At 41.5% G+C, this 13432-nt stretch overlaps 1 protein-coding gene across 2 annotated transcripts in view; it reads right to left on the minus strand.

The window, feature by feature from the left end:
• The window catches only part of antxr1d (ANTXR cell adhesion molecule 1d), a 67069-nt gene that overhangs the window by 27239 nt on the left and 26398 nt on the right, over window positions 1-13432 (minus strand). For both annotated transcript variants that reach the window (XM_034184174.1, XM_034184173.1), the window contains exons 10-11: window positions 8474-8572; window positions 7474-7543 (exon numbers count right to left, since the gene is read on the minus strand). In XM_034184174.1, coding sequence (XP_034040065.1) covers window positions 7474-7543; window positions 8474-8572 — 169 coding nt within the window. The remainder of the gene's footprint in view (window positions 1-7473; window positions 7544-8473; window positions 8573-13432) is intronic.

A 13432-nucleotide genomic window follows, 5' to 3' on the forward strand; every position in this document is an offset into this window, starting at 1 on the left:
TCTTATTCGCTTGATGCTATGGAATCTGGCTTTAAACACCAGCAATAACATGTGTCAGGGCTTATACGAGACTTATGTATTTGCAAACTGGGTGATGGTTCTTATAATGGATGGCTTGGGTATTAAATTCTATGACTTACATATTGCCTCAGTAATTGCAGAGCTGCCAACTGGGCAGAACAGTACTGGTGTTTACCCCGTGTCCCACATGAGTGTGTGTGGGATTTAAGTGTGACGACATCGATAGCAGGAGGGAGCTGAACATCAGTAACCCCATTAGCCTCCATTGGCGAAGAGGATCCACTGCAGGACGGTGAGCCACCGCGGGTGAGAGGCTGCAGGTTGAGTCTGAACGGTGTTGCCCTCGTTTTGGGCTTAGCCAACATTGTAATGATCAGAACAGATAAGCGTGGTGAATAAAAACCTCAAAACTACATTTACTTGCTAAATCAGCAAGAGTGCCAGGTAACAAATAAAAAAATATATATACGCAACTCTGCAAGAGCTCACCACAAACCTAACTACTCCATGCTGCCATCACCGTTGGGCCATTTTAACATAGTGGTTCAAGGGGATTGTTTCCCTTTTGGCACCAGGCTGAAGTTTGCATTCAAGGAACTGCAAGATTTGCGCTTCTGTTGTCGCTTCATATTTCAGTCCTGGAGGTTGGAGTTTGTTATTACACACTTTCCTGTGGGTCATGACACTCAGTGATATTCGCTGTTGTATACCACAAATTTGTAGGCGGTAACCATGGTGCTGAACCCATGGTGCCACTGATTGATGTCTAGGATACCACCAATACGGACCAAGACGGAACTACTTCATCAGACCCAGTATACCCAAAAATGAATCCTTGTCTATCCATCCAACCCCAAGAATAATTTAACCATCAATATCATCCCCACCCCGAAGCTGACCACTCAGTCTTGGAGCATTACTAAGAGATGTTACAACATGTCAACAGTGTTGGTGGCTGCTGAGGTTGTTTTGTGATCGGGGCATGATTAAATTTGTACTAGATGTGCAAATATTGCATTTAAAAGTAAAATTCAACTGCCTACTACCAGATATATGTTATTCACTGAAAAAAAAATTGGGTTGTTGAGATAAAAAGATGACATGAGACAAAAATTCAGAATTTCAGCTTTTATTTCCTGGTATTTTCATTAGTTTTGTTTAAACAACTCAGACTATACCACCCTTTGTTTGAACCCACCCATTTTTCAAGTGAGCAAAACTATTGGAGCATGTGACTGAGCGGTGTTTCTTGTTGCCCGGGTGTTGCCTTTTAGGTTGATTGTTCAAACATTAAATAGCTCCACATGACTAGTGTAGGTTTTAGACTTTGGTTTAACCTATAAAGACTGAAGACCAGAGAGCTGTCTATGGGAGAAAAGCCATTTTGAAGCTGAGAAAAGAAGGAAAATCGATCAGGGCCATTAGACAAACATTGGGCAGAGCCAGCACAACAACTTGGAATGTCCTGAAAAAGAAAGAAACTACTGGGGTACTGAGCAACAGACATCGAACAGGTTGGCCAAGAAAAACAACAGAATGATGACAGAAATATTGTGAGAGCTGGAAAGAAAACCCCAAAAATGTCAGTCAGTGACATCACCACCAACTCCACAGTGCAGAGGTGAAGGTATCACAATCCAATGTTCAAAGAAGAGCAGAAATCTAGAGGCCATGCCACAAGATGCAAACCACTCATCAGCAGTAAGAATTGAAAGGTCAGATTAGAATTTGCAAAGAAGAACAGAGATGAAGCACAAAAGTTCTGGAACGTAGACTTATGGACTGACAAGATTAAGATTAATGTCTACCAAGTGAAAGAAAGGAACTGCTTATGATCCGAAGCATACAAGCACATCTGTGACACATGGTAGATGTAATGTCACGGCTTGGGATTGAATGGCTGCTTCTGGAACAGGCTCATTAATATTTATTGAAGATATAACTGATTTTGGTAACAGCAGAATGATGGCCAAGCAGAGGGTCACCTCTTTGAGTTTGGTCTGCTTGAGGTTTCTTCCTCAGAGGGAGTTTTTCTTTGCTACTGTTGCTCTGGGGGTTTGTAAGGTTAGACCTTACTTGTGTGAAGTGCCTTGAAGCAACCTTAATTAATTTAATTAATTTAATTAGCTTATAATGCGCCAAATCACAGCAAAAGCCGTCTCAAGGCGCCTTACATAAAACAAGTCAACATAAAATTTAAATAAATAATTAAAAATGAATTTTAAAAAATTCAATAATTAATAATTAAAAGCACAAGTAAAAGAATAAAACAGATAAAAAAAAAATAAAAACTATTCATAAGAAAGAGAATAAAAATGGGTTTTCAGTTTTGACTTAAAAATGTCCACAGACTCAGACTGCCTCATGGTCACAGGAAGACTGCTCCACAGGGTGGGTGCACGATGAGAAAAGGCTCTTTGACCTGCTGACTTCTTCTTCACCCTGGGAACACAGAGAAGTGCCCGCATCCTGCGACTGCAAAGCCCAGGCTGGCACGTAAAGTTCCACCAGATCAGCCAGATAAGATGGCACCAGTCCATGAACAACTTTATAAGTTGTTCAATAACAAAACATTAAAATCTGCTCTCACAGAGACAGGGAGCCAGTGCAAGGATGCCAAAATGGGTGTGATGTGTTCAGACCTTCTGCTATGTGTCAACAATCTGGCAGCAGCATTCTGAAAAAGCTGAAGACCCCTAATGCTGGACTGCGAAAACCCTGAAAATAGAACATTACAATAATCTAGTCTAGAAGAAACAAAAACATGAATCGGGGTCTCAGCATCAGCCATTGACAGGATGGGGCGGATCCTCGCTATATTTTGCAGATGGAAAAAAGCAGTCCTAGTAACATCCCTGATGTGGAGGTCAAAAGACAGCGTGGGATCAAAAATTACCCCAAGGTTCCTCATTTTTGTCCGTATGATGTATGACACACGAACCCAGGCCGAGCGCCAGCTGGTCAAACTGATGCCGATGTTTCGCTGGACCAAGAACCATCATCTCAGGCTTATCAAAGTTTAAAAGTAGGAAGTTACTAGACATCCAACCTTTCACTGATAGAAGACAGTCCTCCAGGGATTTTATGGGAGTGAGATTTCCTGCAGTTATCGGCATGTACACTCAACAAAAATATAAATGCAACACTTTTGGTTTTGCTCACATTTTGTATGAGATGAACTCAAAGATCTAAAACTTTTTCCACATACACAATATCACCATTTCCCTCAAATATTGTTCACAATCCAGTCTAAATCTGTGATAGTGAGCACTTCTCCTTTGCTGAGATAATCCATCCCACCTCACAGGTGTGCCATACCAAGATGCTGATTAGACACCATGATTAGTGCACAGGTGTGCCTTAGACTGCCCACAATAAAAGGCCACTCTGAAAGGTGCAGTTTTATCACACAGCACAATGCCACAGATGTCGCAAGATTTGAGGGAGCGTGCAATTGGCATGCTGACAGCAGGAATGTCAACCAGAGCGCAGTAGCAGGTCCTAAGTTGTGGAATGCATTACCTCCTGAACTGAGGTCCATTAATAGTTTGCCTCTGTTTAAAGCTAAGTTAAAAACGTACTTGTTCAGGGCAGCTTTTTGCACATAATTGCTTTGACACTTTTTTTGTCTATTTTTATTCTATTTGGATGCTCTTATTATGCTTTTATGTGTTTTTTCGTACTGTTCTTTTATTTTAGCTTTAGTTGGTACTATTGGAAAGCACTTTGGTTCAGTGAAAACTGTTGTAAAGTGCTATAGAAATAAACTTGATTGATTGATTGATTATACGCTCAAGCGGTGCTACATACAGGGAGAAAAGCAAGGGGCCTAAAACAGATCTCTGTAGAACCCCAAATCTCATGTCACTAAGGTTAGAGGTAGTGCCATTATACAAAACACATTGAGAACGACTGGACAGATATGACGTCAACCAGGCAAGGGCACTTCCAGTAATCCCAAAAAGATTCTCCAACCTATCGAGCAAAATATGATGATCCACGGTATCTAACGCAGCACTGAGATCTAACAACACCAAAGCCGTAGTGGTGTGTGAGTCCATTGCTCGCAGAAGAACATTCACTACTTTAGTGAGTGATGTCTCTGTGGCGTGATATTTCCTAAAAGCAGACTGCAGCGGCTCAAAAAAGATCATTCTCAGTGAGGTGGTCTACGAGCTGCTGCGAAACCACCTTTTCTAATATTTGGAACAGAATGATAGATTTGATATTGGCCTGTAATTTTTCAATACACTAGGTCAAGATTAGATTTCCTTAAGTAATGGTTTAATCACTGCAGATTTAAAACATTTTGGAACAGATCCAGAGATTAACGACAGATTAATAATTTCCAGCACAGTCGGCCCAAGAGTGGACCACAGGTCCTTAAACAGTTTTGTTGGTATGGGATCAAATAAACAGGCTGTGCTTTTTGTAGATGCCACGAGTTTTGTCAGCACGCCTAATGAAATACTATTAAATTCTGAAAATCTAGGTAACACCTCAGTGGTAGCAGCCACCTCCATAGCCAGTTTTAATGGGCTGGGCCGAAGCGTGCTGAGATATGCTCAGCCTATCTTCTATTTCTTCTCTAAATAATCCAAGAAATCCTGTGCTGAAAAGGGAGAACGACTAACAGGTGGCTGCCGGTGAATAAGAAACGCTACCTTGTCAAACAAGAACTTTTGAGTTATGTTTGTTATATAGCACCAAATCACAACCTTGTTGTGATTTGGTGCTATACGAGGGCTGTCCGTAAAGTATAGGTCCTTTTTTATTTTTTTCAAAAACTATATGGATTTCATTCATATGTTTTACGTCAGACATGCTTGAACCCTCGTGCGCATGCGTGAGTTTTTCCACGCCTGTCGGTGACGTCATTCGCCTGTGAGCACTCCTTGTGGGAGGAGTCGTCCAGCCCCTCGTCGGAATTCCTTTGTCTGAGAAGTTGCTGAGAGACTGGCGCTTTGTTTGATCAAAATTTTTCTAAACCTGTGAGACACAGCGAAGTGGACATGGTTCGAAAAATTAAGCTGGTTTTCAGTGAAAATTTTAACAGCTGATGAGAGATTTTGAGGTGATTCTGTCGCTTTAAGGACTTTTCACGGTGCGAGACGTCGTGCAGCGCTCTCAGGCAGCGTCATCAGCCTGTTTCAAGCTTAAAACCTCCACATTTCAGGCTCTATTGATCCAGGACGTCGTGAGAGAACAGAGACGTTTCAGAAGAAGTCGGTTTCAGCATTTATCTGGATATTCCACTGTTAAAGGAGATTTTTTTAAATGAAAGACGTGCGGAACGGGTCCAACGCGTCGGGACGCAGCCGACGCGGCGCGGCGGCACAGGAAAAACACCTCCGTGTTGATAACCATTTCTTAAAATCCAGTTGGCTTTTGATGGCTTTCAGTGGAGTGAGTATATGAGAAATTGTTTATCAGCTGGAGATGTTCCAACTGGAGATGTTCAACTTGTCCTTAAGGCTTCCAACAGAGGTGTTTTCCTGTGACGGAGCGTCGCGGGCGGCTGCGAGCCGACGCTGCAATCCGCCCGCACGTCTTTCATTAAAAAAATCTCCTTTAACAGTGGAATATCCGGATAAAATGCTGAAAGCGACTTCTTCTGAAACTTATCTGTTCTCTCACGACGTCCTGGATCAACAGAGCCTGAAATGTGGAGGTTTTAAGCTTGAAACAGGCTGACGACGGTGCCTGAGAGCGCTGCACGACGTCTCGCACCGTGAAAAGTCCTTAAAGCGACAGAATCACCTCAAAATCTCTCATCAGCTGTTAAAATTTTCACTGGAAAACCAGCTTAATTTTTCGAACCATGTCCACTTCGATGTGTCTCACAGGTTTAGAAAAAATTTGATCAAACAACGCGACAGTCTCTCAGCAACTTCTCAGACAAAGGAATTCCGACGAGGGGCTGGACGACTCCTCCCACAAGGAGTGCTCACAGGCGAATGACGTCACCGACAGGCGTGGAAAAACTCACGCATGCGCACGAGGGTTCAAGCATGTCTGACGTAAAAAACATATGAATGAAATCCATATAGTTTTTGAAAAAAAAATAAAAAGGACCTATACTTTACGGACAGACCTCGTATAAATGAAAATAAATTGAAACTGAAATTCCAAAGTGTACAGAAACGAGTTGTCTATCTTGCAGCACGACAATGGCCCAAAGAAAACTGCCAACAACACAAAGGACTTCATCAGGGAAAAAAACTGGAAGGTTTTAGCCTGGCCAAGTCGATCACCTGACCGTAACCCAATAGAGCAGCATGGACTTCACCTCCTGAGGAGGCTGAAGGGAGTAACCCCCCGAAACAAACAAGAACTGAAGGAATCTGTGGGAAAAGCCTGGAATAGCATCACAAATGAAGAATGCAACAGTTTGGTGATGTCCATGGCTCACAGGCTCCAGGGACATTAAGCAAGGATTATGCCACAAAATATTAAATATTATTTACTTTACGATAATTTTTTTCCTTTACTTTTGTTCACTTAAAAATTGTGTGGTCTAATAAAGAACGTAAGTATGTCCTGAGTTGTTTAACACATTTACGTGTAAATACCAGGACATAAAAGCTAAAATTCTGACCTCATATTCATCTTTTGGTCTTAAATCCAAATGTCTTCAGTAAACAGCAAAAAACAAAGGAATTGGCCTTTCTGTTCCAATACTTTTGGAGGGGACTGTAATCTTAACCACAATGTGTGAAAGCTAAATTCTATTTCATCCACCAGCGTCTGAGAACTTCTCCATCAAAGGAGCACTTGTTCACTGGCGGACAAGACAAGCGCAAATCACACCTACAAATCTGAGGTGACAGCAACAAGACAGACGATGACTCAGAGACGTCTGAGGCTGCAGGCTGGAGTGTATAATTATGCACAAAACTGCAAGCGGCAAAAGACGGGAGCCTATGGGCAGCTGCGCTCTCCGAGCCAAGCCTCGGCAGTGCGCTGTCTTCCCTGCAGAAAATCTGGCTCTGAATCCCCCAAAGCAAAGCTCAAAGCCCCGAGAGGAAACTTTACACTCACACTTTCTCTCTGCTGAAGTGTCAGATATAGAGAGGGACAGAAACAAGCGGAGAAATTCACACAAGCGCATCGATTGTTACGGAGGTTCTCTCCAGAAGGCTCTCATTAAGATCATGTTCCTGGGCTCTGCTACCTGTTGTCCCCTTGTGATTGGTGTCGGGCTTCGTTAGCTCTGACAAACACTGATTGATCACAGACACTCGATGACTTTGGCCTTCATTTGTTCAAGGACAACAGTCTTCTAAGTCCACAACAAACTTGTGTGCAGCTGCTGAAGATCTATGCTCGGAGTGCTGCACCTGTGTGTGGACACTCGTGACTGGAGCTGCAGCTTTGCAGCAGCAGCAACACAGAGACACAGAGAGAGAGAGAAGGTTTGTGCAAATGAGCCATAAGAGATATGCAGCTTACCTCCCCACCTCACCTACAACAGGAGCAGGACAGAGCAGGATGGTATCTTCTATTCTGGCTGGTCTCTCATCTGCAGGAAGCAGCAACAACAGCAAAAATGTAACATCTTCATTTTTGCTCCCATTTTTTGTAAGTGGAAGTAAAAGATAAAGGATCTAAGACTTCTTTGAAGCACACAAAATGTTTATTTTCTTCACAAATTTGTTAAAATCCATGTTTGTGGGAACTTCAGCTTTACCAAGATAATGCATCTCAGAGATTCTACCAGCGTAGTTGAACATAGGGGCCCCTATGCTGTGATTTGGATCCCTATGCTGTGATTTGGGCCCCTATGCTGTGATTTGGATCCCCTATGCTGTGATTTGGGCCCCTATGCTGTGATTTGCATTCCCTATGCTGTGATTTGGATCCCGTGATTGGATCCCCTATGCTGTGCGTTTGCACCTCTATGCTGTGATTTGGATCCCCTATGCTGTGATTTGGATCCCCTATGCTGTGATTTGCACCTCTATGCTGTGATTTGGATTCCCTATGCTTTGATTTGGAACCCCTATGCTGTGAGTTAACCAGCATAGGAGGCTTTTCCCCTTATTTTTTAAAGGACATGTCACACGTTAACGTTCCAGTTAGTAACACAAATTGGGCCCTCAAAATGCAGGAAATAGTGTTTCAAAGGGTTATAAATTTCGAAATGTTCTCAGGGGAGGCCCCAGACCCTACTACAATACTTGCGCCTGCAACGCTCGTTGTGCACCTATGGCCCGTTAAATTCCCCCCTATACTGTTGAAAAATCCTGGTGAGAACCCTGCATCTATGTCGTAGATATGGCATCGAGATGCTGATGAAGCAGCATGATTATTGGACACGTGCAATAATAGACCACTCTAAAATGTGCCGTTGATGTTGCAAGAGGTACTTTCTTTCCAAGATGAACTGGTGTTTATTTTTATAGTATTTGTTGTGGGTGTGTGCATATTTGTGTGCATTTGCTCCTCTTACCAACTGTGTGTGTATCGTTGAGTTTGAAGCTGCAGAGGACCTGGTCAGTGTTTCTTGCTTGGAGAAAACCATTGCCTCTAACCACCACCTGGAAACTCTCTAAAATGACAGCAATGAAGTGACAGGTGCGATCAGCAATGGTGAATACGCAGAAAAATGTAAAACCCAGACTCTTGCATAGCAAAATAATAAATACACTGGGCGTCATGCAGGAACATTTTTTGTAAATGTCTCCCAAATCCTCTTACATTTCTTTAATACAATGGACTTGTAAGTGTGGCACAACAGATTCAAGAAGCACTTGTCACTTCACATAATTGCATAAAGACCTGTACAGGAGTGGGGGTAATGGTAAGGAATTTTTCACAGAAGTGACTAAAATAGCACTTCATAAGTAGTTTGGCAGTGTGAGATGCTCATATTAATTTTGTACTGTTACAACAGCATGAAGTGTCAAGAAATTTCACCATTCACTCTAGTAAAATCTACAATTTTGCAAAGTAAGATGGTGTGGTATCTCCAGTATACACTCACCGACCACTTTATTAGGTACACCTTGCTAGTACTGGGATGGACCCTTTTTGCCTTCAGAACTGCCTTAAATCTTCGTGACAATAGATTCAACAAGATTTTGGAAACATGCCTCAGAGATGTTGGTCCATACTGACATGATAGCATCACACAGTCACCCACTCAACCAGTCTGCCTAGTCTCGTCTGACCTCTTGACATCAACAAGGCATTTTTGTCCACACAACCACCGCTCACTGGACATCTTCTCCTTTTTGGAAAATTCTCTGTAAACCCTAGAGATGGTTGGTGTGTGCAAATCCCAGTAGATCAGCAATTTCTGAAATACTCAAAACCAGTGTGTCTGGTACCAACAACCATGGGTACAATTGAAAGTCAATTAAATCCCTTTCTGATGCTCGGTTTGAACTTCAGCAAGTCATCTTGACCACGCCTAGATGTCTAACCATGTGACTGACTCATTAGCTATTTGTGTTTAAAAACAATTGAAATTTGTACCTAATAAAGTGCCGGTGAGTGTATACCCTTATGCTCCATTTCATTCATATAATAGTGTACACAAACTCTGTGTGCATCTTTCAATTAAGTAATTATTGCCTGTCTCGTTAAAACTGAAAAAATGTCAGCGTCTTGAACATCATCATGTACTATGTGTCCGCTGCAGATGACAGTGATTCTGCTATAATGATAATGATTTTTCTCCAGCCGACATGGGAATGCAGCATCAGAAAGCAAAAAAGATAAATCTAGTATTGAACAAATATACCATTAACAGTTTCTCCTGCGTTATTAATGTACACTGGTCTCTAGAGGGTTGGTGGATGTGCTCTTTTTGACAGAAGTGTCAAGTGAAGTTCAGATGATGTAGACTTCCAGATAAAGTCTTCTCTGAGTTGATAAGAACAGAATGCCTGACAAAGCTGTGACTTATTTCCTGCTGCATTCAATTAATTTTTTTATACAGTGCCAAATCATAATATGAGCCAACTTCAGAATAAATGTGTAAGGTCTTGACCATAGGCCACCATTCATGCTCCTGAAGATCACCTGCCACACACACTTTCCAGAGTTACCTGCTGCAACCATACAAATTTCTCATCCTTTTATGCTCTCAATATAAGCATTAAAATATATATGCATGCCTCATTACTGTTTGCTTATATCTGTTTGCTAAGTGTGAAAGGCCATAACAGGCTCAGTTGGGGTTAATGCTAAAAGTGCTTCTATTAACAATATCTCAGTCTTTGTGGGAGCCAGAAGATGCGAGCAAGCAGGCGTGCTTGCATGTGTGTTGTTGACCTTTACTTTTCCCCCGAGTGTCGTTAAAGGGCACTGACAGAGGCTTGCCAGCATATGCTGGAGTGTCTGTGTGTACTGCTAACCAGCATATGTTAGAGAGCGAGGAATAAACACTTTCTAAAAAAACATGCCTGGAGGGCTGACAGCACAGCAGAGTCAAAGTAGGTCTGACTTTACCGTTAGCGCCAAAGCACAGCTTAGAATCTGCATTGAAGGCATCATACTGTATGCACTATGTGCACTTTGTGTGTATTTCTTGTCTAGTTGTGTAATATATGCATGCATGAAAGTGTATTTGCAGTTTTGAGCAAGTTTCCTGCCTGAGCACCTTTAACATTTAACGCTGTAGCGTAAAGATCACTGGGTAAAGACGTTGCAGGGTGTGGGTGTATATTTGACAGCAATTCGTGAAAGGCCAAACTAGCTATTGACGACTTTACGGTGTTAAATCTCGCGCATAATCACGTCGTTGCTAGAGAGGCCGAGATTTCGTTGTCAGTGTAAACAAGCGTTTTCAGCAACTTGTTTGCAACATTGCGTCGTTATGGAGGTGAGTTCAACCAAAATATGTATTTAGGTGTTTAACTAAGATAATCCTGAGTCTTTAATGTGTGTTGTATTTAAAAAAGAAAAAATAACAAAAGCGTGTTGCTGTTAGGGTTGTGTGTCAGGAACCGGTTCTTTTTTGGTATCCTTAAGAAATGATTCAATCCATCGACATCAATAGCCTTTTTGCTTAACGATTCCCTTATCGGTTCTTCAGAGTGGCCGTTGTTTTTGTGAGTGTTTTTTCAGGAAAATGATCATTTCTCCTACATTGATTACAGACCTTGCAGTGGGTCTGTAATCAGCGTTCTGTAGAGCAGCTCGTTGGGGATGGCGGATCACCTTCGCTTCCTGGCCTCAGGTGATCCGCCATCCCCAAATCACTGGATCGGCTCACAACTGCTCACCAGACTCGGGGTGTTTTGGTCATTTTATTACAAATATACTGTAATAACCGTGTTGCCACAGTTACTTTGAAAAAGTAATCCAATTACTGGCTGGGGTTGTTGTCGGCAGCTGCTGAAAGTAACTAATAAAGTAACTAGTAATCTAAATTAGTTACTTTAAAAACTGAGAAATCAGTAAAGAACTTAGTTACTTTTTCAAGGAGTAATCAGTAATCAGATTACTGTTTCAAAGTAACTGTGGCAACACTGATAGCACTGAAAATTTAGACAGAAACTATGAACTGTAACTCTTCCAGTACTTGACATGCATGACAAAACCCTGAATGAATGCAAACGAAAGTCACAGAAAGCTACCAGGAGGCAAGCTAACAGACAGACACGAGCAGGGAAGCAGCAGGTTTTTTTTTCCAGTGATGCCATCACAATTAGCAGTAAACACACTCATTACCACTTGAAAATGAAATTGTCTTTGGAAAATGTGATACATTTTATTTATTTATATTAATCAATTTACAGTAGGTGTCAGAATAATAGTAGTGCTATGTGACTAAAAAGATTAATCCAGGTTTTGAGTATATTTCTTATTGTTACATGGGAAACAAGATACCAGTAGATTCAGTAGATTCTCACAAATCCAACATGACCAAGCATTCATGATATGCACACCCTTAAGGCTATGAAATTGGGCTGTTAGTAAAAAAAAAAGTAGAAAAGGGGGTGTTCACAATAATAGTAACATCTGCTGTTGATGCTACAAACAAAACTATTATGTTCAAACTGCTTTTTTAGCAATCCTGTGAATCACTAAACTAGTATTTAGTCATATAACCACAGTTTTTCATGATTTCTTCACATCTGCGAGGCATTACTTTTGTTGGTTTGGAACCAAGATTTTGCTTGTTTACTAGTGTGCTTGGGGTCATTGTCTTGTTGAAACACCCATTTCAAGGGCATGTCCTCTTCAGCATAAGGCAACATGACCTCTTCAAGTATTTTCACATATCCAAACTGATCCATGGTACCTGGTATGTGATATATAGGCCCAACACCATAGTAGGAGAAACATGCCCATATCATGATGCTTGCACCACCATGCTTCACTGTCTTCACTGTGAACTGTGGCTTGAATTCAGAGTTTGGGGGTCGTCTCACAAACTGTCTGCGGCCCTTGGACCCAAAAAGAACAATTTTACTCTCATCAGTCCACAAAATATTTCTCTATTTCTCTTTAGGCCAGTTGATGTGTTCTTTGACAAATTGTAACCTCTTCTGCACATGTCTTTTATTTAACTGAGGGACTTTGCAGGGGATTCTTGCAAATAAATTAGCTTCACACAGGTGTCTTCTAACTGTCACAGCACTTACAGATAACTCCAGACTGTCTTTGATCATCCTGGAGCTGATCAATGGGTGAGCCTTTGCCATTCTGGTTATTCTTCTATCCATTTTGATGGTTGTTTTTCGTTTTCTTCCATGCGTCTCTGTTTTTTTTGTCCATTTTAAAGCACTGGAGATCATTGTAGATGAACAGCCTATAATTCTTGCATCTGCGTATAAATTTTCCCCTCTCCAATCAACTTTTTAATCAAACTACGCTGTTCTTCTGAACAAGTCTTGAATGTCCCATTTTTCCTCAGGCTTTCAAAGAGAAAGCATGTGTAACAGGTGCTGGCTTCATCCTTAAATAGGGGACACCTGATTCACACCGTTTGTTCCACACAAATTGACCGAACTCACTGAACTGAATGCAGCACTACTATTATTGTGAACACCCCCTTTTCTACTTTTTTTTACTAATAGCCAATTTCATAGCCTTAAGAGTGTGCATATCATGAATGCTTGGTCTTGTTGGATTTGTGAGAATCTACTGAATCTACTGGTACCTTGTTTCCCATGTAACAATAAGAAATATACTCAAAACCTGGATTAATCTTTTAGTCACATAGCACTACTATTATTCTGAAAACTACTGTAAATAGGTAAGATGTAGCCAGTCTGTTGTATGTGAGCTTCCTCCTGTCAGATCTTCAGAAGCTAAGCGGAGTGGTTCCTGGACCTCTTTGGAAGACCAGGGTCTGTGTGTGTGTTTCTCCAGGTAAAACTGGAGTTGCACCAGGAAAGGCATCTGGCATAAAACTTGTGCCAAATACCAATGTGGATCAATACTGGATCCAGTG

Source organism: Thalassophryne amazonica, chromosome 13 (genome assembly GCF_902500255.1).
Source record: "Thalassophryne amazonica chromosome 13, fThaAma1.1, whole genome shotgun sequence".
Lineage (NCBI taxonomy): Eukaryota > Metazoa > Chordata > Actinopteri > Batrachoidiformes > Batrachoididae > Thalassophryne > Thalassophryne amazonica.